At 41.3% G+C, this 21,723-nt stretch overlaps 1 protein-coding gene across 2 annotated transcripts in view; it reads left to right on the forward strand.

The window, feature by feature from the left end:
* Window positions 1–4,607: 4,607 nt before the first annotated feature.
* adcy5 (adenylate cyclase 5) overlaps window positions 4,608–21,723 on the forward strand; it is a 77,688-nt gene continuing 60,572 nt past the window's right edge. For both annotated transcript variants that reach the window (XM_032566910.1, XM_032566911.1), the window contains exon 1: window positions 4,608–6,014. In XM_032566910.1, the coding sequence (XP_032422801.1) occupies window positions 5,028–6,014 (987 nt within the window). In that variant the 5' untranslated portion in view covers window positions 4,608–5,027. The remainder of the gene's footprint in view (window positions 6,015–21,723) is intronic.

Consider the following 21,723-nt stretch of genomic DNA (forward strand, 5'->3'; position numbering starts at 1 on the left):
ACTTCCAGGTAAACGGATGCAGCATCGCAGGCTGACTCTACCAAACATTTTATTTTGAAAGACTGAGTTACTCTTGGGACCTCACTGAACACCAGTGTTGCTATGACAAAAGAATAAAACAACCGAGAGCAACATCTCGGAAGTGGTAGACCGACGTGAAAAATCGTAAAGCCAGGTCAAAGTTTCCTGAGGCCTACAGTTCAGGGATGGGCAATGTGGACTTACAATTTTATCACTCTACTTTATTATGTTTTTTTTTGTTAGGTTAGTGTATGGGTGCGAATGCATGGCACAGCAATCAGTGAAATCGTTCCCATTTCATATTAGTCTCTTTGCTCCTTAAAGAAGAGTGACTTACAAACTGCAAAAATAAATTTCAATTTAAACTTAAATTTCAAATTTACTGATATTTGTGGAACAAGCAGTGGAGAAGTTAGTAAAAATAGCATTTCTGATGTCAGATTTGTTTTTTGGGGTTTTTTCTCATTAATAAAGACGATGGTAAATCAAAAATTCTTATCATGATTAGAAATGCTCACAATAAATAATAAACGATAAACTACATGCCCTGCTGCGGTTTTCCAGAGAATAACTTTCTGCAGAGACAAAAGCTGCCGTCTTCTAAACCTCCTTTGGCCGATAGACTTGCCCAAGGATTTTGAAGGAGATTTAATGGAATGGATTTCCAGGATGAAGTTGCTGCTTCCAAGCCTTCTTCACCAAGTGCAATTCAAACTGTTGGCTATTTGACAACTGTCTGAAGAAAAGCATTCGGTTTTCCTGCATTATCTCAAAGTTTGGTGCAGAGGGGATTATTGTGTTTTCTCAGGAGTTGCAGTTGAAGAGCTTGTCAACTGTTGAAGGCATTTCAGTCGATAGATTCATGGGTGAAAGAGAAAAGCTGGAGATACATGTCCTTTATGACTGCATAAATCCTTTTATCTATCATATTCCTGTTATTTTAGTGTCTGTAACTGTTGAAGAAAAAAAACCCCAGTTTTTTCTTTCCTTCTTTAGAGTACCTTGATAATGCCTAATTCTTTCCACATTTGGTCATGTTTCCAGCACAAAAAGCAGGCTTTTATCTTTAGATTTCATGCGGTAGGCCAACATGAACTAGTGCAGAATTGTTTAGTGGAAATAAAAACAAAAAGATTCATGGTTTTCAATTTTCTTCTCAGTAAAAATGTGGAAAGTGGTACAGAGCCTTTGTTACTCTGATGCTCCTAAATAAAATTCCGTTCAGAAGTCCCCTGCTCGTTAAAGAGTCAAGCTGTGTGTGATTTCACCTCAGCGTAAACGTGGCCATTCTGTGAAGGACTCGTAGGTTTCAACCTGCACCTTAAAACTGTGACTCAGTAATCTTGACTTTGATTTTTGTCACCGAAAACCCAAACACGATTCAAGTAACGATTTAATTTCACGAAAGCCTACAAGAACATTCTAAGTGTAAATGCAAACTCTTGTAAATTGACCGAATGTCTAAAACTGCCATCATGAAATTGAATTTTTCACTTTTCCATCTATTTCTGCCAACTCAACCCCACCAACATCTCGTGTTGCTGACATCTCAGAGAGCAAAGAGAACCAAGCAAACAAGCAGTCACAAGACGAGCAACTCGGGCCAAGATCATTCTGTCTCCGATTTCTATCTGAGCTCCCAGTTTTGTTTTTTTTATTTGACAAAAAACTGGGATGGATGCTCTGAATGGAAGCCACTGTTCTCTAAGCTGACGGTGTTTCACTCTGAGCGGATTCCAAAAGGGGCACAAGGAACACAGCTGGAGGCGAGACGGTCAAAGCCGAGACATGCGGCTCGCCGTCACATGCTTCCGCTTTATTCTAATTAGCACCTAATATGGGCTCGAACGAGCCAAATGCTTACTTTTCATTTCTAAATATGTGACTAAAGTTGCAAAGTTTCCAGTAAGGACGGGTGTTTGGTAGAGTCGAGGACTCATCATGAGGACAATGAGGAAAATCTCCCTCAGCTGCTTCATTAAAACCGAAAATTTGATTATTAAAAGGTCATAAAAACAGGATTATGACATTTGACCAGTGTCCGGTATTTATATGGGTGACTGGGCTCACCACCCAGGACAGCATCACCTTGGGGAGGAGATGACCTCTATAAAAAAAACAAAACGTTAGATGGCAGTTGCCGTAAAACAGATGAGTTTCACTTGCTTGTTGGCATATCCTGTTAATGTAGACTGAACTAGAGTTTATTTAAGAACGCAGTGTGAACGCCTTCTGTCTGTTCAGACGAGTCAGGAGTCACGTTTCTCTAAAACAAGTGAGTCTCTAGATTATTTATTCTAAAAAAAATGTTTAAAAAAACAAAAAGCAGAGCGAACACACAGCATTAAAAAACTACTAACACTTACTTGAAAAGCTAAACTCATAGGGACATAAAGCTACAGATTGAAAGATATTTTTAAAAGATCAGTTTACATGATTACAATTCAGAGCAAAGATTCAATTTCTGCACTGAAATAGTACAGATCAGTTCATATTCAGTCACATTCACTCTAGAATCAAATTCAGTCTAACACACCTGGAGGCAGAAGGTTGCTCAGTCAACGTCGAGCAACTCACGTTGCGGCAATTCGTCGTCCCGGTGCACGCACTGTAGTGACGGGGAAACGCAACGACTTCCTCCAGGAAGTACAATCTGTGGGATAAAAGCAGACTGTAATATCCGTCTTGTCAGTTTTTGTTTTACTGTTTAGTACATAGTTTAGTTTGTTCTATTATGTGTTTATTTCGCGAGAGGTCTAAATCTGGAGATTTCCATTTGGCTCCGCCTCTGCAACGAGGCCTGCGTCATATTCCGGAAAAGAGCAATATAGAAATCAAATTAAGTGTTGAACTAACGATTACGTCCGTCTTTAGTTGAGCGAAGGTTGTGAGAAATGTACGCCCCTGCATGGCACCATTCATCCGAGAGCCACCACTGCTTTTGATTTGAATAAATTACTGCAAAAGCATGACCTATAAAGCTACTTTCCAAACAAAAATGACAGAAGAATTATTACTTGGCATTTTTTTAAAGACACAACCAAAAAGCCTGTTGAAATGAACAAATACACACTTTAATAAATACTACCTTATAAAAAAATGACTATTTAGGAACAGTAGATGACAAATCCAAATACCTGGTTGTAAATTTGAAAAATGTCGCTTTAATCTTTTGCTTTCATGTCTTTCTTCCATGTGTAAATTTGGAAATGTAAAACCGGGTTTGGAATGGGGCCTGTTAAATGTGGCTCGCCCTTGGCCCCGTTCTTTCAGGAATCGCCAGTGCGATTTAAAACGATTAATGACTGAAGCAGTCTAATCTGATATAGGCTTTTTATTATATATATATATATATATAAAAAAGAAAACTGATTTACAATTTACAAACAACTGAAGAGGGTCATTAACATCATTAATTAATTAATTAATTAATTAATTAATTAATTAAAAGTGAGCCTTTTAAGTTTTCAACCCAGAAAGGGAGCCGGTTCAGAAACATAAAACTGCAGTAGAGACTATATGTATATATATTTTTATTATTCTTATGGAGTTAGAGGGTGATGACTATTGAGGCCCAGAAACCATTGGAGCGAAGAGGAAAAACATCCGACCCTTTGGTTGGTCCATCATGCGTGGTTTTTTGGTTTTGCGTGGACTTTTCCAGCTGCGGGGCCGCTGAGATCCGCCCATTCATCGAAAGTAGTTCGTGGGGGTCGCGCAGCCTCAGGATCGTGGGCGCGTGGTGATGGTGGTGGTTGGGGGGCGGGGAATGACCGGCCCGCGATCCAATGGAAGCGCGCCGGAGAGTGACTCACCCTCATCCCCTTTCCAATGGAAGCGCGGCGGAAAGGCGGGCCACAGGAAGCACACTTGGTTGAATGATCGTCGGAGCGACAATCGGCGGCTGGGATCTGTCTGTTTGTGTGCGGGGTGGGGGATTTGTTTGTGATGCCACGCTCGGAACGGACACCGACGGCTCTCGCCGGAGGCTGCGGGAGCACGCCTTGAGCACCCGAAAGGCGCGGACGCTCCCTGTGAAATGCTCGCCGCTGACCGGTTTGCGGATCCACCACAGCCTGCAGCCGCCGGAGACCTCGGCAGTGAGAGATCGGAGCGGCGGTGATGGACAGCTGTTGGTCATCGACTGTGCGGCGTTAGCGGGCTGACGATGAGCTGCTGGCGCGGCGACACACGCTGCGCCGTTGACCACGACTGCCAGAGGAGGAAGAGGAGGAGGAGGAGCGGCTGAGCTCTCTCCTCTTTGCTCCCCGTGTTGTGAGATGATCGTGATGATGATGATGATGATGATGATGCCTCATTTTGGCCAAACGTGTGGCTCCCACTACCGTCAAGGCTGAAACGTTTTTTTTTGTTTGTTTGTTTTTTTTTTTTGCAAAGGACAGGTGCATGGAGATCGTAGGTGCCAACATGGGACCTTTCTTTGTTTCTTTCTTTGTTTCTTTTTTTTTTTTTGGTTTTGTTTCGATGCTCATCACAGGAGGCGACCACAGGAGAACAGGAAGCAGATCGGCCGTAATGGATTCACCGTGTAACTGATGGCGCTGCGCTATGATCTCCGGGGATCTTCCGCGTTGTGTAATGCATTTATTCCATCTACAAGGTTGCGCTGCCGCGCAACCTCTCCACGGATGAGCGCTAATTGGGGCCCGATGATGTAGAGCCAAATCCACCTGGATCAAGCGCTGCTTCCCTCCTGTGACTTGTCATGTTCAATTGATTTCCTTTTTTTTCTTCTTTTTTTTACCCCGAAGGATTTTTTTTTTTTTTTGCCACTTTTTTCCTAAATATATATTTTTTCAGCATTAAATATGTTTAGATTGTCCCCAAAGATGAACAGCTCACTTCGTATGAGACATTTAAACCGAGTCAACCTTGTGACTGGATAGTCCCCTGACTTTTTTTTAACCCCCCCTCCTCCCTCCATCCACCCCGTCGGTGGAGCGAAACTTTTCCTGTGTGTCTGTTTATCCGTTGCGTCCTCCACAATGTCCAGATCAAACAGCGTCAGCCCGCCCGGACTCGGTGCGCCCGGGCTGAGGGGAGGGACCGAGCACAGATCAGCCTGGGGAGAGGCTGACTCTGTGGCCAACGGGTGCCCATACTCAGCCAGATCTCCGCGCAAGAAGCTCACCCGCACCAACAGCCGCTGGAGGCAGCAGCAGGGGGAGGAGGAGGCGGAGGATGTCGATCCGGAGCGCCGGCCTCCTCCAGGGCGAGCCTCCACGACCGTCAGCAGCAGGGTCAGCTTCAGGTCCCGCTCGGCCTGGCAGGACCATGGCGAGGAGGAGAGCCGCGGCGACAGCAACCCCGCGTCCGCGAGGCGCGCCGACCTGGCCGAGGTGAGACCCAAGTCCGTGGAGCTGGGTCTGGAGGAGCGCCGAGCCAAATCGCGGAGCGACAACTACAAGGGGGAGCGGGAGGAAGACGGGGTCATGCCGGAGGTGAACGTTTCCCTGGTGGCGTGCTGCGTCAGCGTCATGCGCGTCTTCAAGTCCAAGAAGTTCCAGTCGGAGAAGCTGGAGCGGCTCTACCAGCGCTACTTCTTCCGCCTCAACCAGAGCAGCCTGACCATGCTGATGGGGGTGCTGGTGCTGGTCTTCACCGTCATGCTGGCCTTCCACTGCTCCGGAGCTCCGACGGTCACCTACGTGGTGGTGTTCTCCCTGGCCATCTTCCTCACGCTGGTGCTCATGGTGGTGTGCAACCGGAACGCGTTCCACCAGGACCACATGTGGGTGGTGTGCTACGCCGTGATCCTGCTGGTGATCGTGATCCAGGTGATCGGCGTGCTGCTGGTGCAGCCCCGGAGCGCCTCGGAGGGGATCTGGTGGACCGTGTTCTTCATCCATGTCATCTACACGCTGCTGCCCGTCAGGATGCGCGCCGCTGTCGTCACTGGAGTTATTCTCTCCGCCATCCACGTGGCCATTTCTTGGATGTTAAACGGAGTGGACAGCTTTCTGTGGAAACAGGTACGTGCTCTGCGCGGATAGAGCGGCACTCGGAGAGGTTGGAGTTTTGTTGTTGTTGTTTGTTTTGTTTTTTAAACGCGCGCGGTTCGTCGTGCGTAAAAAGAAAACAAAGACGCACAGGAGTCGAAACCTGCAGCTTGTTGAGCGCCTTCCACTTAATCATTTCCGTCGCACGGAACAACATTGAGAGAAATAAGATGCAGACAGTTTATTGTTTGGTGGTTTGGAGTATGGGAATAAAAGTACTAAAATAACCAAAGGCAAAAAAAAAAAAAGTCTTTGGAAAGTGAGATATGTGTCGCTTCTGACGACTGATGGCACTGGAGAGTCATCGGTTTTAACTGAAAAGACAAATAAATGCCTGCGGAAGGGAACAAAGTGATGCTAAAACGTTTTGATCAGATTCTGTGCAGGCAGGCACGTTTCTCCACTGTGGGAACAAAACAACCTCCTTTCTCTTTTATAGAGTTGAAACTAACTCCTACCTGGTAGCCTGTTTGTTTCAGCTTTTTGGATTCAATGTAATCAGCCTACTGGGTCAAGGGAAGCTTTTACTTCCCTTTTGCAGAAATTTGAAAAGTATTTGAAGAAGGTTTTCTTTTAATATGAACGATTTGTTGCTTGGAACTGGGATGAATTTGAAATATTGACAACTCCTTTATTATCTTTTTTTTACAATGCAGTTTAGTATTTATTTTGAGTTGGGAACAGTTATTTAAAAAAAAAAAAAAAAACACATTGAGTTTTTTGTGTCATTGTGACGTTTCCTGTCCAATTTCTACCAGAATAATGCTAGATGTGCTTTTTTCCCCTCTATTTTTTTTATTTTTATTTTTACATTACTTCTGCGTTTTAGTGAGAGTAAAACTTCAATTTCTTCCCATCTCTGCTGTGTGACTCCATAGTCACTTTGGGAGGGGAGCCGCATATCCATATCTGTCACATTTCTTTTTAACAGAACCATTACGCTGTTTGACAAGAGTCAGAATTGCATTCTTTATGGTCAGAAATATCTAATACATTGTGCATAATTTGTGTGATCTGGGTTTTTAACTAAGGGTATGAGGAGGACTGCATGCAAGCATTGCTATTTTTTTTTTTTGTCAGATTTAAAAGAAAAGAAAGAAAGAAAGTTTGCAATTAGATTTTTCAAAGAGCCTGTACAGATAGTAGCCAAGTTGCAGAGTGACAGCTGACTAATCGCTGCTTGGTTTTCTCTCTCCCTTCGCCCCCTGAAAGCTTCCTTTCAGTATCTGCCCGTCAAATGTCACTTTTGGCATCTGTGCCATGAAGGGAAGTTAGCAGACCCCATTAAAGCAAGATTAGAAATAAAATGTTCGGTCAATTTTAACAAGATAAAAAAAGACAAAAAAAAACTTAAATGTATCAAGCAGTGTAGTTCTATGATTGTACAGTAAAAAAAAACAAACTTAAATCTGGCTTAGATATTTCAACATGTGAGCTAAAGTTGAGATATATTTGTTTTTTTGTTGATGTTCTGTCTTCATCCATATTCCTCGCGATTAGAATTTGAGATAAATTTGGACTAGATTACATGAAGTCAGGATAAAGAAAATGACAAAACATAACAATGAAACATCTGCTTTTTTTTTTTTTTTTGACGGTTTGCCTATTATTTATAAATTGTCTTGTGTTTTTTTTTTTTTTTTTGACGGTACAAAATGTGTTTAAATTGACTCGGCGGTACAATCAGACAAAACAATCCGAGTTTCCTGAGTGGGTTTCTTTTGTCTTAAGGGATACTTCAATCAACGCAGCAACATCGAACGTAATTGTCAGCAGGAAAATATTTAATCACAAGTAAAGGAATGCAAAGCTGGTCAACTGGTTTTAAGCTGATTTGTTGAACGTCCTCTGATGACACTTGCACGAGCATCAAACTACTGGTACAAAATTACAAACTGTTATGAATAGATTTGAGTAAATTCACTCTTGCACCTTAAATTAAATAAAAAGAAAAAGAAGAAGTGCAAAGGCACAAAGTAAAGATAGGATTTGATTTATGGTCTCCTGCTTGTCAGAAGTGCAGCCGTGTTTTTGAAACTGCAATAAGATGCAGCGGATGTTTGAATTTATTGCAAAAACAACTGGTAGGGACAGCTAAGATAAACTGTCCGTGAACGTACCCCGCACTCAGTTTACATACATTCTACAGCACAGGTGTCAAACTCGAGGCCTCTGGGCCAAATCTGGCCCGCCGTAGCTTTTTATGTGGCCCTATAGATTATAGACTAAACATTAAGTGTGCTTAAAAATTATGTTATCAATCAAATCAATGCAGTTTTTATCTGTTTCCTGCCAAATTATATCATTCAGTCCCTCCAGTTTCTTGAGAATTATCTTGGAAATTCACGCAAAAAAAGACAAATTTCGGCACCTTTTTGCGCTAATAATTGGGAGTTTATTGCAGATTTTTCTCAAAACTTGTCAATAACTTTCTTACTTGTACTAAACAGCTGCCTCAGCCCTAACTGATGTCAGATTATAGTCCATGATCTATACAGCGAGTAATAGAAAGTCACATTTACTGTCACAAGTAAGCGCAAATATCACCAATATTTCCAAATTAGTACCACAAACACTTTGATTTTTATTGCAAAAAATCATCAAAAGAATCACAAAATCCCAGAGGAACTGAAAAGATGTTCCATAATATTTTTTACTTTTAAGAATTTGTTGATATTTTATCAATACATTCGGCACAACTGGCCCTTTAAGAGCATTCATGACCTTGATTTGGCCCAAAACCAAAATGAGTTGGACACCCCTGCTCTACAGATAGACGCATTTACCACACTAACTGGGCAGAGATTTTCTTAGTTTCTTAAACTCAGACGTAAGAGACAAGAAAGATTCTGTTTCTAGGATCAGTTTTGGAAAACCCAGATTATTCCATCACACTGTGTTACAGTACTGATAGGTTTGATTCACAATAATTGAATTAAACCCACAACGTGTCCTGGGTTCAATTCCTGGTCTCTGTACGTCTGTTCAACAATGTTCAAATAATAATAATAAAAGAAGAGGGCCTTCCCACAATGCCTGCCGATTTAAAATTTCTGATGCAAAATTGCTCTCGTAATTTGGAAATTGTGCTTTTGCCTCTTGCTTCCGGGGTGGAACCGATGACAGACGTGCTTGTTTTACAAATGTGGTTTGGTAATGAGCTCAGTCGGGCCGGATGTTCTGGTTTTGTTATTGTCCCACTGCTACATCTCATAACGTCCCGGTACTCCTGCTGGTGTTTCAGTAAGCATTTAGACGGATGCTGACACATGCTGGTTTCATTTACCCGGCTCTTTTTCCCCCCCCTGAAGATGCACTGAATGGAAAAGTTGACTTTCTCCAGCTCATTGTGTTCTTACCCTCAAACTGCTGCACCCTTTGTTGTTTGCGCCTTGCTGTAAAACGGCTTGCCACTTTTGCATGTCTTTATTTTTTTATTTTTGGCTGCTGACCTATTTTACTTTTTTTTTTTTTTTTTTAAATCAGGCCTTGTGGAGCTCGTTACAAATATTCGCTTTTAACAGCGCAGCTCTTATTTGTTAAGCACTTTCATAAGAAAGCCTAAATGAGCGGGGGAATTTTGAGTCTTGGCGTCTTTTGCCTCCTGACGTTCCTGCAGAACGTGGAGCATGGGAGGATGGAGATTTACGGTGCTGCGAAAATGCGCTTAACACCTCGCAGGTTTCTCTTGTTTTGCCCTAATCTAATTTGTTGCAGATTACCGAGTTCGTTTTTATATATCTGAGTCAAGTTGAGTTAATAGAAATGCAGTTTTTGAATGGGGGGAGCGATCCATCTTAGCCTTGTGTGAAAAGATCTTTTATGTCACTGCTGAGGAATTTTGAACCGGTCTTTGTTGGAGAATTGCTGTTTCAGTTGTGCCAAATTGGAGGGTTTTCTAAGTCAAGCCACACCACGCCATTTCAGTCATAGTCGAGTCTGGACTTTGACTTGGCCGCTCATAAAAAACCAAAACAAAACAAAACAAAAAACCTTCGTTCTGGTTTCTGAGCCATTCAGAGGTGGTGCGTTTTAGATGTACCAGCGGTGCTTTTCAATGGCAGTGCTACATTTAATAGTCGCGTGTATAATTGTTTTTGGGTGACACATACCGTCAGCCCTACAACGCGTCGCGCAGGGCTGACGAGTGCGTCTTTATTGCAACATTTAGGGAACATTTAGTTAAAACGCCTTTTTAAAAAAAAAAAAAAAAACTCTGCGAAGCATCTCGCCATCTCAATTATCAGAGGATCTTCTGCACTGTGAACTTGCTAAAGAATGTGTCAATTAGTGGAAAGCCTGGAGTTTCACTCTTTGTTTCGTTTTCGAGGTCTAATGTTTAGTCCAGGCTGGTTTATAGTGCGGACGGCTTGTTGGCCCCGCGTGTGCTCGTGTTTCCAGCGGAAGCAACCAGCGTGGCTTCCGCGTTTGTTCCGCGCTAACGTGGATTTGTTGTTGTTTCCGCCTCATGTTGCTGTTTTCATATCTGACCCGCCTAACCCCCTTTCACTCAGAACCTTGTTACTTGTTGGTAGTTACTAAAGATTCGGTAATGACGACGAATAAAAAAAAAGGGATATAAGATGTCTTGTATTTCTCATGCTTTCCTTATAATTTGTATCTTTTTCAGTTTTATTTTACGTTGATATTAAAGGGTTTTTTTTTCTCTCCCACTTTAGGACCACTTTCGTTTCTGAACTGTAGAGGGAGCTGTGTTTGGTCTGGGGCTGAATTTGGAGAGTGGGTGGTCCAGTCTGGACCAAATTCGGTTTTGGTATTGTTTTTGGTTTATATGAACAGTCATTAAATATTTGTTACATAAAGAAACATGAGTGAGTTAAGATATACAAAGATTGTCCATTATGGTTAAGAGAAAAATACTTTTTGGATTAAGATTTAAAAAAAAAAAAAAAAAAAGAGAAGATGTATTCATGTTAATTCACAGACTCAAATGCTTATCCATCCACTGGATTTTGAGGGTAATCGTGTTCATATGAAACTTCCTGGGGTAAGAAATGATGTCTGTGAGTATAAAACTGATTCCTGACTCAGTACATGCTAGCAGACCAGCCCCAGTTGGCAGGATTCCAGTGGTAATGGGTTCTCTGGCTGCCTAATTGTGCTGCGTGTTGCTTGTAATGTGTGGAAATTCAAAACAGATGCCCACAATATCTGGGTTTTTTTTATGTTTACCCACCTTAGAGCCATGGCACAATAAGACAAAAAGTTTTTGATCAGATTCTGAATGCTTAAGATTTATTTTTTTCTTCCATAATTTGTCCTCATCCTCTATGGAAGCTTCCAGCTACTTGCTTTTTAATTCAGCTGGCTCCTGTTTCAGGTATTTCATGTGAAACCAGCGTGGATGTAGGCCAGCTGAGGATGTCTTCAATAAATCGGCGCTGACGCATTCTGCTGCATATTCTGAAAACTCGCCTCTGTGTTCCTGTAACTTAGCAACGAATGGTATGTCACACAAACGGCGACCAACTTTTTTTTTTCTTCTGTTTTTGAGCACCGGTGTGCTCGTACTTCCAGGCTTAAGCCGTTTTATGTTCTGACTCGAGCAGAGGAAAAGGATTTCAGAAACAAAAACCCAAAAACGTATTCAGCTTATCCTTTCTGTCATTTTTCTAAATATGGAGATGTTATGTGGTCTGGCTTGGCATTGTGCACAATGCAATTTTTAAAATAAAATGTGTGCTCATAAATCTGCAAGTTAAAAATAATTTGCGTGCTAAAGTAACTAAAGAATATGCTTCAGCTAAGAGCTGAAAAGTGTCTTTTTCATATAGGTGTTTTAAAACAAACTAAAAACAAAGCTTCAATCCTTTGATCAGATTTTACATTATTGACATTGATGCTTGAACATGAGCTCTTGTCTAATGTCTAATGATTTACCTTTACCTGAGCGGGGCCTATAATACCGACAGGCAGCTGCAGCGACCAATACGGTCTTTCTGTTAAGCTTCTTTCACTGTGAATGCCATTGTAAATGTAAAAAAAAAAAATCTAAATTTTCTTTAGGGAAAATTGAGATTTGCTAGCTCCCAGTCGCATATGAGCTAATTCCACAATATTGTGTGTTTGTGCTGATGCACTGGTGACACTCTTTTCAGCAAAGAATCCTCACATGCACAGAAAGACCAAATTTGTCTCACTATTTTTGTTTTGAGTATATTTTAATTTTCCTCTTGTCCCCTTGCTTTTTAGTATCTAAAATCTTTCGTAAGTGATCGCTCTGCTGTTGCCCTGCATCAGCAGAAAACTGATTTGAAGGTGAAATCTCAAGCGGATGAATAGTTTCCAAGTTGTGTTTTCACTGAGCAACACTTGGTCTTGTACTGGGGACATCTTTGCTCCGCTCTCCACATCTGACGTTCATTCGCAGTAATTAGTTTGAAATACCAACTCATGGAGAGATTATTTTCAGGGGAAATTATAAATTATGTTATACAACACCCCTCACCCCCAAACCTGCAATCAATCGGTTTAGTGAGGTAACTCTTCTGTGAGTTAGTATTCCACTCCAGCTGCAAGCCACAGCTAAAATTAGATTTTCAATGTTAATGTGGTTGTTTTCTTTTCTTTTCTTTTTTTCTTTACATTTTTATTGTCCATGTAAATAAGACTATTAATTTTCATTAAAATCCTCAACAAATATCTAGACCGACTCAGCATTATGTGACAACTACACATTTAATTTGTCAGCAGCTGTTTATTCTATGTCGGGTCTGACTGGTACATCAGTGGCGGTGAAGAGCACTTCACTCAGATTTGCAACAACACGTCCATTAAAAAAAAAAAAGAAAGACAAATGCATGTTTGTCCTGACAGTTGATAGAATTGTGAGATTACCCCCCCCCCCCCCTCCTCCTACTGTGCATCCTTAATGGGGAAAAAAAAATCCAAAATCTAGAAATTAACCTGTTTTAACACCACAATATTTCCGCAAAATCTACTGATCACTGAGTGCAGGACACTATTGTCCCATCCACTGTAAAAGCCTCTGTATATTTGAAACAAAACACTACTCAGTTAACTCCTCACATTCAGGTTGAGGGTGTGTATATTGGCCTAAAGCTTAGTAAATATCAGAAATATCAGTCACTTTACTCTGGGATTGGCCAGATGTCGGAACTAAACCGTACATCTAGGTTGATATTTAATTTCCAGGCATCTTTAGCTCGTGAGTCAGATGGCATTGCTTTAAGGCTAAAAGAGACTGTGTGATATTCATCAATTTCAGTATAATATTAAACAAAACATAGGATCCACATAGCTTTGAGCTCTTACAAGGGGACTGAACTCTTTATTTGGTCAGAAAACGTTGTCCTGTCACGGTTCTGTGCAGCACAGCAGGATCCTGGGAGCAGCAGTGGTTACCTTATCTGTGATGCGTAGACCACACACACGTGCATGGCTTGATTAGCAGAGAATTTGAAGGAATAGTGGCTACACCGACTTCACGCCAGGGCTACAACCTCATCACACCCACATCTGACTGGCAGGACTCCCAATGGCCTTTATAAGCCTCTGAAGTGCTATGTGCATTAGGCATACACCTCCAAACTGTGCACACAGGCTGGATGCTGGAAGATGGACGGGTGTTGAGTCCTCCAGAGTGAAACCCAAATGCAAAATGTTCTTGACAAAAACCACCAAAGAGAACACTTGGCTCCATATGCAGATATAAAGAGGTCCAGGGAAAACGCAATTAGCACTACGTGAATTTTATTACAATTTTGCAGTAGCTGTCATATGATTCCTTAAAAAGAAAACTCTGAACCTCGGTGTTGCTCTCCTCCCACCTATTTTGTATGTCGCATCAATTATCCTTACTGCACTTGCAAAAGTTTGAGCACAGAGAGCTGTTCCTGGATGAAGAGTTGCAACAGATCACTGCTGTACAAAACCTCTTCATCTGCAGCTTCATCTTCTAGTGATTAAAATGTTGGTGGCATTTCCAGACTGAAACTGATTTTGGAGGCGTAGACACCTCTGAGATTTTCCAAGTTTCCCACTGATGTTTGATCGGTCTTGGAGATCTGATATTGTCCCATAACTCGTTGAACTCATTGTGTTACAATGCAACGCTCAATTGGGAAATCCTCTTTCTTGTCTTTAATCTCCAGCACCAGCATGTCGCCTAACAGACTGGTGATTAAAAGCTAATATATTTTTTGCAATTTCTGTCCTGAATCAGCCCTGAACTGAACTCATCTGGATTGTTTGTGTTCTGAATGGTAATATAAAATGAGATATGAGATTTTGTTTTTGTGCTCAGTGAAATTATATAGAGCCTCTTTAATGGAGTCACTGGCTGAAAATACAAAGCTGGGAAATGTGCCTAATGTGCCACTTGTATGTTTTTGTTGAGCAAAACCATTCACTTCTCAGAAAGGTTTTAAAAGCCTTCGCTATAGAAACGGAGGACCAAAATCTCCAGTACTTGTGTCCTTTCATCTGTTTTATTCTGCTCTTATCCTTTATTCACTTTAGTTATTGTCATTGTATTGACTTTAATCATATAGCAATCTACATCATTATAGTTATGGATCTTATCGCAGTATATTTTTAGACTGTCAACATTGGAGGCACTTCTTTTAAAGTTCAGAAATTACGTTGGGCCATAAAGACTCTTTCATTACGGGTATGGAGTTCTTGATCATGACTATTTCACTTCCCAAAACCGATTATGTGCTGGAAATCGTCACACACCAGAGGCTCACGTTACTCCCAACTGCGACACGCTACCTTGCAAGTGGGGTTTGCTCAAGTAGAGAAAGTTTCCTGTAATTTGCTTCAGAAGTCAAGAATTTACCCCCAGGTCCTTGATGTCAAGGTCATCACCTTCAGTTGACACAAGGAGGGTGCCCCTATCGCCATAGTTGGTGGTAGATTTCCCAATACCTGTTGCCAACCATCCCTGAGATCAGTGAATATCTCTTAAGTCGTAGAGGTAAAGGTAAGCCCTTCTGATGAGGTCTTTTCCTCGAGTCGAGGAGTTTAGGTATCTTGCGGCGCAGGTGATTGTAGGACGGTGAAGGAAGTGAACAGATTGAGGAAATGCGTGCATTGCTTTAGTCTGTCGTGGTAAAGAAAAGGCCGTAGGTTGTAGCTGGGCTCAACCTTAGAGGTGAGGTCAGGAGCACAATCCTCTGGGTTGTAAGTGTTGGAAAAGAAAGCAAACAGCAGCAGGTATACTTTTCTACACAATTCTCAGTCTCCATAACAGCCTTGTGAACAGCTACACATTGACTCAGGCTTCTGTGGCAACAGAAAAATACCACGTGAAACTCTTTAACATGATATGTAGGTCTTTCCAATGCGTTTATTGTGCTGTTGTGATGATATCGTAACCAGACTGGAGAGGCCTTTTCATCAGACGTCTCTTCTTCATCAGCTTGAGCACATTTTAAGTGCATTTCTCTGATCACATGTATAATTAAGGTTTTCTTCTTGTTGTATCTACTATTATCTACTGTCTTACTTTTCAGTTTATCAATGCATGGAGCCCATTATGATGAACCTGTAAGTTTCTTGGATTGTATTTGTTCATTCTTTGTGTTTCCACGTCACATTGACAGTGCTCCGGTCTACTCTCATTTGAGGGGAAATAATGGTTAGCTACTTTGCTTTTTCATAATTGCGCTGACTTACAAAACATCATACGGCTCGTCTATTTCAGTCGTACCTTTTCAAATTATTATCCCTCCCCCCCACCACCTAAATGTTCCTGACATTCTCTGCAGGTTTGTTTTGGTTTTTTTCCCCCTCTCAGTTATGGTAAGTGGTATGAGTGACAGTTCTTCACAAACAATAACCAGTTATCCAACCTAACATGCCAGCTTAAGCATTTTCTTTTTATTATTATTATTATTATTCAGAGGAGTTGTACTGTGACTACCTTGCTTATTTTTTCTTTTCTTTTTATGTCTGTTGTTTGTGTTTGTGGTTGTTTTGAAGCTTCATGAGGGCCATGGTTTCAGGACCTTGAGAACAGCTGGTCATATGCCAGCTTTTAGTTTCTCCCTGCAGGGCTCCCAGACCGCTGACACTGTGGTCTCATTGTGTTGGCTGACAAAGCTTAGCTAGTTCCTTCAAGTGTTTTCTGAGGGGAAGTCCTTCTTAGTCTAAGCAAGAAAATGTCATTATGAGCTTTGTGTACAAATGTCTTGAAATCTTATCAAATAAATGTACTCTTTCCCCCCCCACCCATATATCAGTGTCGGATTTGGAAGGCAGTTTTAGTTGATTATGTGGTACTATGACTGTGACAGTCTTTTGTTTTGTCTTGATATAAAAAAAGGGACTGTAAATTGTTGTCCACCTTAAAAAGTCAATGTCCAGGGTGTGGAGGTGATCTTTGCAGGCATTTTCTACATCTGGTAAAACACACACACAATCACACCCCTACACACACACACACACACACAAGGGCTATTTTGCAGTATCAAAGTATGCCATGGTTTGATCATTGTGCACTGTCAGTGAGCTGGCTGAAAGAAGGCTACCACTTTTCCCATTCCTTAAAAGAATACCATGAGTCAATTGAATAGAAACCAATTATTTTTTTATGTAGTCTGTGTAGTTTGTTGCAGAATTTACCGTACAAGTATAGAAGAGTTTGTAATATCCAGATTATAATCAAGGGTGTGCTCCACAAATCATTAGAATAACTAAACTCTGTAGTAATTCCAGTGTGTAGACTACTTTCTAACTTTTTAGACTTGACTTAGAAATATTTTTATTGGGCTTGATTTGTTCACACATAAACTTTAATTTCTGAGGAGAAGAATAGTGTTACAGTTGCTTTGGATTGGAAAACAGGAAGATCTCACAAATTACCAGTGAACATTCACTAACAGGAATGTTTTTTTTTTTTTTATATCTACCCCAATGAACACCTCACACTGAGCATGTGAGTTGCATTATTGTCATTCTGTAATCATGTTTCTCAAACCTTCAGAACTAATGTTAAAGTTGACTTTTATCTTTTAACAATGTAGAACAGGGGAGCCAATGAATTGCCATGTCATCATTGGTTCAGTTTTGAACAGGTGACATAATTCTGCCACAGCTGTGTTTGCCCTACCCTACTACACTTCCTTGAAAGTTTTTGAAATTAAACAGTATCATTGCCTGTGTTGCAAACCGAAAGGTGTAAATGACTGAATTTGCTTTCATTGCTACTACATAAAAATCTGTATGTCTAAAGGCACTGAGATAAAAAGAGCAGCTTGTTTGGACGGACAGGTGCGGCTGCGTAGGAGCAATCTGCAGGGCCACGTACTCTCCAGATTCTGTGAGACACTCCGCATCAACACTCGTCATGCTATTCCACATGTCATGTATATGTTACTGAAACTGCGGCTTCGCAGTTATCGTGTTGTTCCGAGTTCACACATTGGAGTCCATGCTACACGCTGGAAACCGTTCTGCTTCTTTCCATTGGAAGCAGTATATTAATTTCAGCTGTAATTGAACCGAGTGGCTGCTTGGAGTGAAATGCCGCTTCAGTGTTGATATTACAAATATGCTTTGGTTCTGTTCTGACTCTTTGACTTAATTTGTATTTACTTTGGCCTTGAGAAACTGAGCCCTTTCTCTGCTCACTAAATATGACAGTGTTGGCTCTGGTAGAAATGAGATCATGAGAGCACTACCAAATACTCTCATGATGCACTCCCATTTCTTTTTATTTCCACTGCTATGCAAAACATTTAGATGTTATAAGAGGCTGCTTTAAAAAATGATCTTATCTGTACAGTAAGAACAGTATTTATGATTTTACAATGTTATAATCCTGCCCATTCATATTTGGAGAACCAGCAGAGTAACCTAAAGCCTGGGCAGATGCTTCTCTCATAAATGTCAGATTGATCGAACGCTACTTGGTCTGATATGTTGTTTTTTTCCAGTAGGGCATGCATTGTTTGTAGCTTATGCTTCAAATGATTGTAATATTTATTTGCTCATAGCAAAAGACATGGCGAGTCTCATGATCATGTTACTGACTCCTCTTATGAAATCTTCGTGTGTTTTTTTTGCGATGCTGATGGGTTAGTCTCATAAATCACTCCTTTACAGAATCACATTTTTTTGGAGTTCAAGCTACAAAACCTCTGAGTGTATTTCTCTACCAGATTTCTACATCAGATACAGAGCCTGAAATTTCAAGTTTAAGCTCGGACCAGATGGAGAGCATCTATGAACATCAGTTCTGAGGTCAGGGTTGTCGTTTTGGTGCCCGTCTCCAGCGGCCACTGGGCGCGAGGCGGGGTGCGCCCCGGGCAGGTCGCCAGTCCATCAAATGGCGAGACATGCAGGACAAACAATTATGTAAATACATTCCATCCAGAACATGCAGCCCCCTTCTGGATTTATATTAAGACTACTTTACTATTAGCAGATTTCTAGAGAAAATGGGTTGAACTGGATCATAGTTTGGGGTCTCGTAGTGAAGGGCATTAAATATAACGGCATACCACTCATACAAAGTTGTTTGATTTTTTTATCAAAAAAATGTATCGCCATGTATCGTTTTGCTTTCTCTCTTCAGATTATCTACTTTGTATTGGTCTGTCACATAAAGTACCAATACTTACATTAAGGTCGTATGATGAATAGTTTTGCAAGACACTGGTATGTACAACACAAATTGGCAGCTGTTTGCCTCCCTTAGTTCTCAGCATCATTTCTTCTTTCTTCTGTGTTTTCTAAGGATGCTGTTTACAATTTTCCAAACGGTAAACGTTCCCACCCTGTTTCGACGTCATCCAGCAGGCTGTCACCATTTGCTAGTCTTACATATTGAAGGCAGATAGAGGTTGAAATCACAAATGAAACAAACTTTTAGCAATCAAATGAGCATTTCTGTAGTCTGGTGAGACGTCTTCTTGCTTCTTTGTGAACTCACAGTGGATTCTATAAAACCACGGTGAAGTTTCAATAATTTATCACGCCGCCCCGCCGTCACTTGTAGGCAAACCTGCTTCAAGCTCTGCAGACAGAATTTGTTTGCAGCATTTTCTGCAGTCTTGTAGTTCTCATTTTGGTTCGAGGCTTCTTTCTTGTTTACCTGAGATGATTCTGACAGGATATTTGTCTCGTGAAGCGGCTGTGACGAGTGCCTGTTTTGGTGCAGACAGGGATTCTCCTGAAGCTGTTCATCTCCTGCTGTTCACAGCTTCCTCCTGGTCCTTGTTGCCATGCAACAGCATAGCTTAGTAATCATTAAATTGTTTCTTCTCAAAGTCTTTTGATCAGGGTTTGTCCTTTTCTACTTGAAGTACAACTTGTGCTTTACCTTAAGACTGACCCCCTAGCTGGAGAGAATTGTACCTCAGACCAAAAAGTGATAGTAAAAGAAATGACGACTACAGTACACAATGTAACCCAGAAAAAAATGAAGTCCTGATGTGTTGTCTGTCTGCTGGCCTGTGTGTGTTGTACCATATTTATTTTCATTAGTGGAACCCTGCTAGCTGCCAGTACCAAAGGGGGTGCTTCTTTGTATCACATTTGGAGGCCCGCCTCATAATGAATCAGAATCAGAGGTACTCCATGGACAGAGACAGTAAATCTCCCTGTACTGGTCATTGCTGCAGCTGGAACAGAAAGTGGATACCGGGTTCATCCTCATGAATACAACTTGCATTATATGTGTCTGTGTGGGTGGGCGGCCTCATGTCTGAAACCATTAGAATGCATGAAATCTCAGGAAGCAATTGGTCCCTGCTTCTTGGCAGTATGTAATGTGTCGTTCACCTTCCACCTGGTCATGTTCTGTGCACTCCACTTCAAACCAAAGCTTCTGATTGATTGGACTCGGTAGATCCAGGACAAAGTTGTGTTTTATTAATAGGAAATGAAAATCAGTTGTTGTTTTCCAAGCAATAAGTAAGACATTGAACATGTTTGCTCTTTCCCTAAAATGACAATCATTGCGATGACTTCCTGAACGCACAGTTTCAGAAAGATCAAAAGCTTCTTAAAGAGACAGAGGCCCAATATCAAGGCATTAAAATGACAAAGTCAACTTTCTTCTAAGCCATATTTGATATATATACAGCACCTTTATAACAACTGAAGGTAACATAGTTACTTGATTGCGCTATAAAATGGGACTATATGGTTGAGAAACCCGTAATGCTGCCCGTTTAATAACATCTGTGGCCTTCTTAGCCTGAAGCTCCAGTAATCCCCTCACTCCACTAAACATTCTCAAATATGAGTGCATGTACTTTATTACAAATTCCAGTATCAACAAAAGAAGAAAAAGACAAAAGCTCGCCTCTATCAACCTGAATCGTGGGCGCAGTGCATGAAATGAGCCTCTATGCATGTTGCATGTCTTCTCCTCACGTGCTGTCATTGTCGAGGTGGCGCTTGGAATCCATTGAGCCTGTTACGTTGCCATTATGCAGATTCTAAGATATAATTTCATTATCATCGCTAACGAATGCCAATCTTTGGTCTGGTCTGCACATCATTAAAAGCTAGACACGATAGAAATTCTGCTTTGCTATTAAACAAAATATTCTCTATTATATGTACATTTACCGATGACTCATCAGTAAGATGTGGGTCAAACAAACTTAGTGTGGTATTTATGGGGCTGACTGTACAACTCTGGCCTGTGATATTTTAGGTAAAGACTCAGATTTTTGCTTTTTTTACCCAAAATGACCACAAAGCTTATTAAAGGTTACCGTTTACCATATCATAGAAGAACATATTGCTTGCTCGTCTTTAAATTCAATTCTACGAGAAAAAGATGCTCTTCACCTTATTGTGAAGGACCAAAAGGCATACAAAGGTGTTACGATTTGTTAAACTTGTACTCTATTTATGAAAATAAATGGATGTTTGTTTTCTCTACAGTTGCTAGAATCTCATTTCTTCTTGAATGCAGGATTATATCATCCCACCCATTTGTACTATCTCTGTTTAAGGTTCTGCATATAAACATGCATGTGCACATTTTAAAAGATTGTCATGGTACACTGTGCAGCATTACTAAACAAGTTGAGTAAATGCAAAAATGTGAAACTGCTGCACACGTTTCCCCCTCTTATTTATAAATCACTTTACATTTGACAAGCAAATCTCACAGAAGATAGTTTAAAACACAAAATGATAAATAAGAAAGACCATATCAAATCCTCTTTGTTCGACTGAATCATGCTTGTAAAAGTTTTTTTTCTTTAGACTGTTGTCTGCTGTATTCATTCTCACGGGATATAGAGGAGTGTCTCTGCACCCCACTTTTTTATATTTAGAAAGGACCAGTTGCATTGCGCCAAAGCAGACTCTAAAATTACACAGGGTCCACATCAGGGGAGAGAGAGCAGAGCCGTCTTTTAACTCTGAGGTTCTCGTTATCCTTTGGCTGGTTGTCAAAGAGCAGACTTATCCCCTCGGATCCCTCGGCAGCGATGTGTCGTGACCGCGGAGAGGAACTCTGGGTGTGATAACGCGGCCGGGTCTCCGCCGTCCCGCCTTATATGGACTGTGCTAGAGAGCCGGGCTCAGCTGGACACGGCTGCTCACGAGTTACAGGTCGGAGTTAAGTTGTAGCCGTCATCCTCATGAAGCCGCGCTGATCCGCGTTATGCCTGGCAAGCGGAATCAAAGGCGGTGCAGCTCCAGTGAAGTCATCGCGAGAAGTGAAGGC

The sequence above is a fragment of the Xiphophorus hellerii genome, chromosome 7, assembly GCF_003331165.1.
Source record: "Xiphophorus hellerii strain 12219 chromosome 7, Xiphophorus_hellerii-4.1, whole genome shotgun sequence".
NCBI lineage: Eukaryota > Metazoa > Chordata > Actinopteri > Cyprinodontiformes > Poeciliidae > Xiphophorus > Xiphophorus hellerii.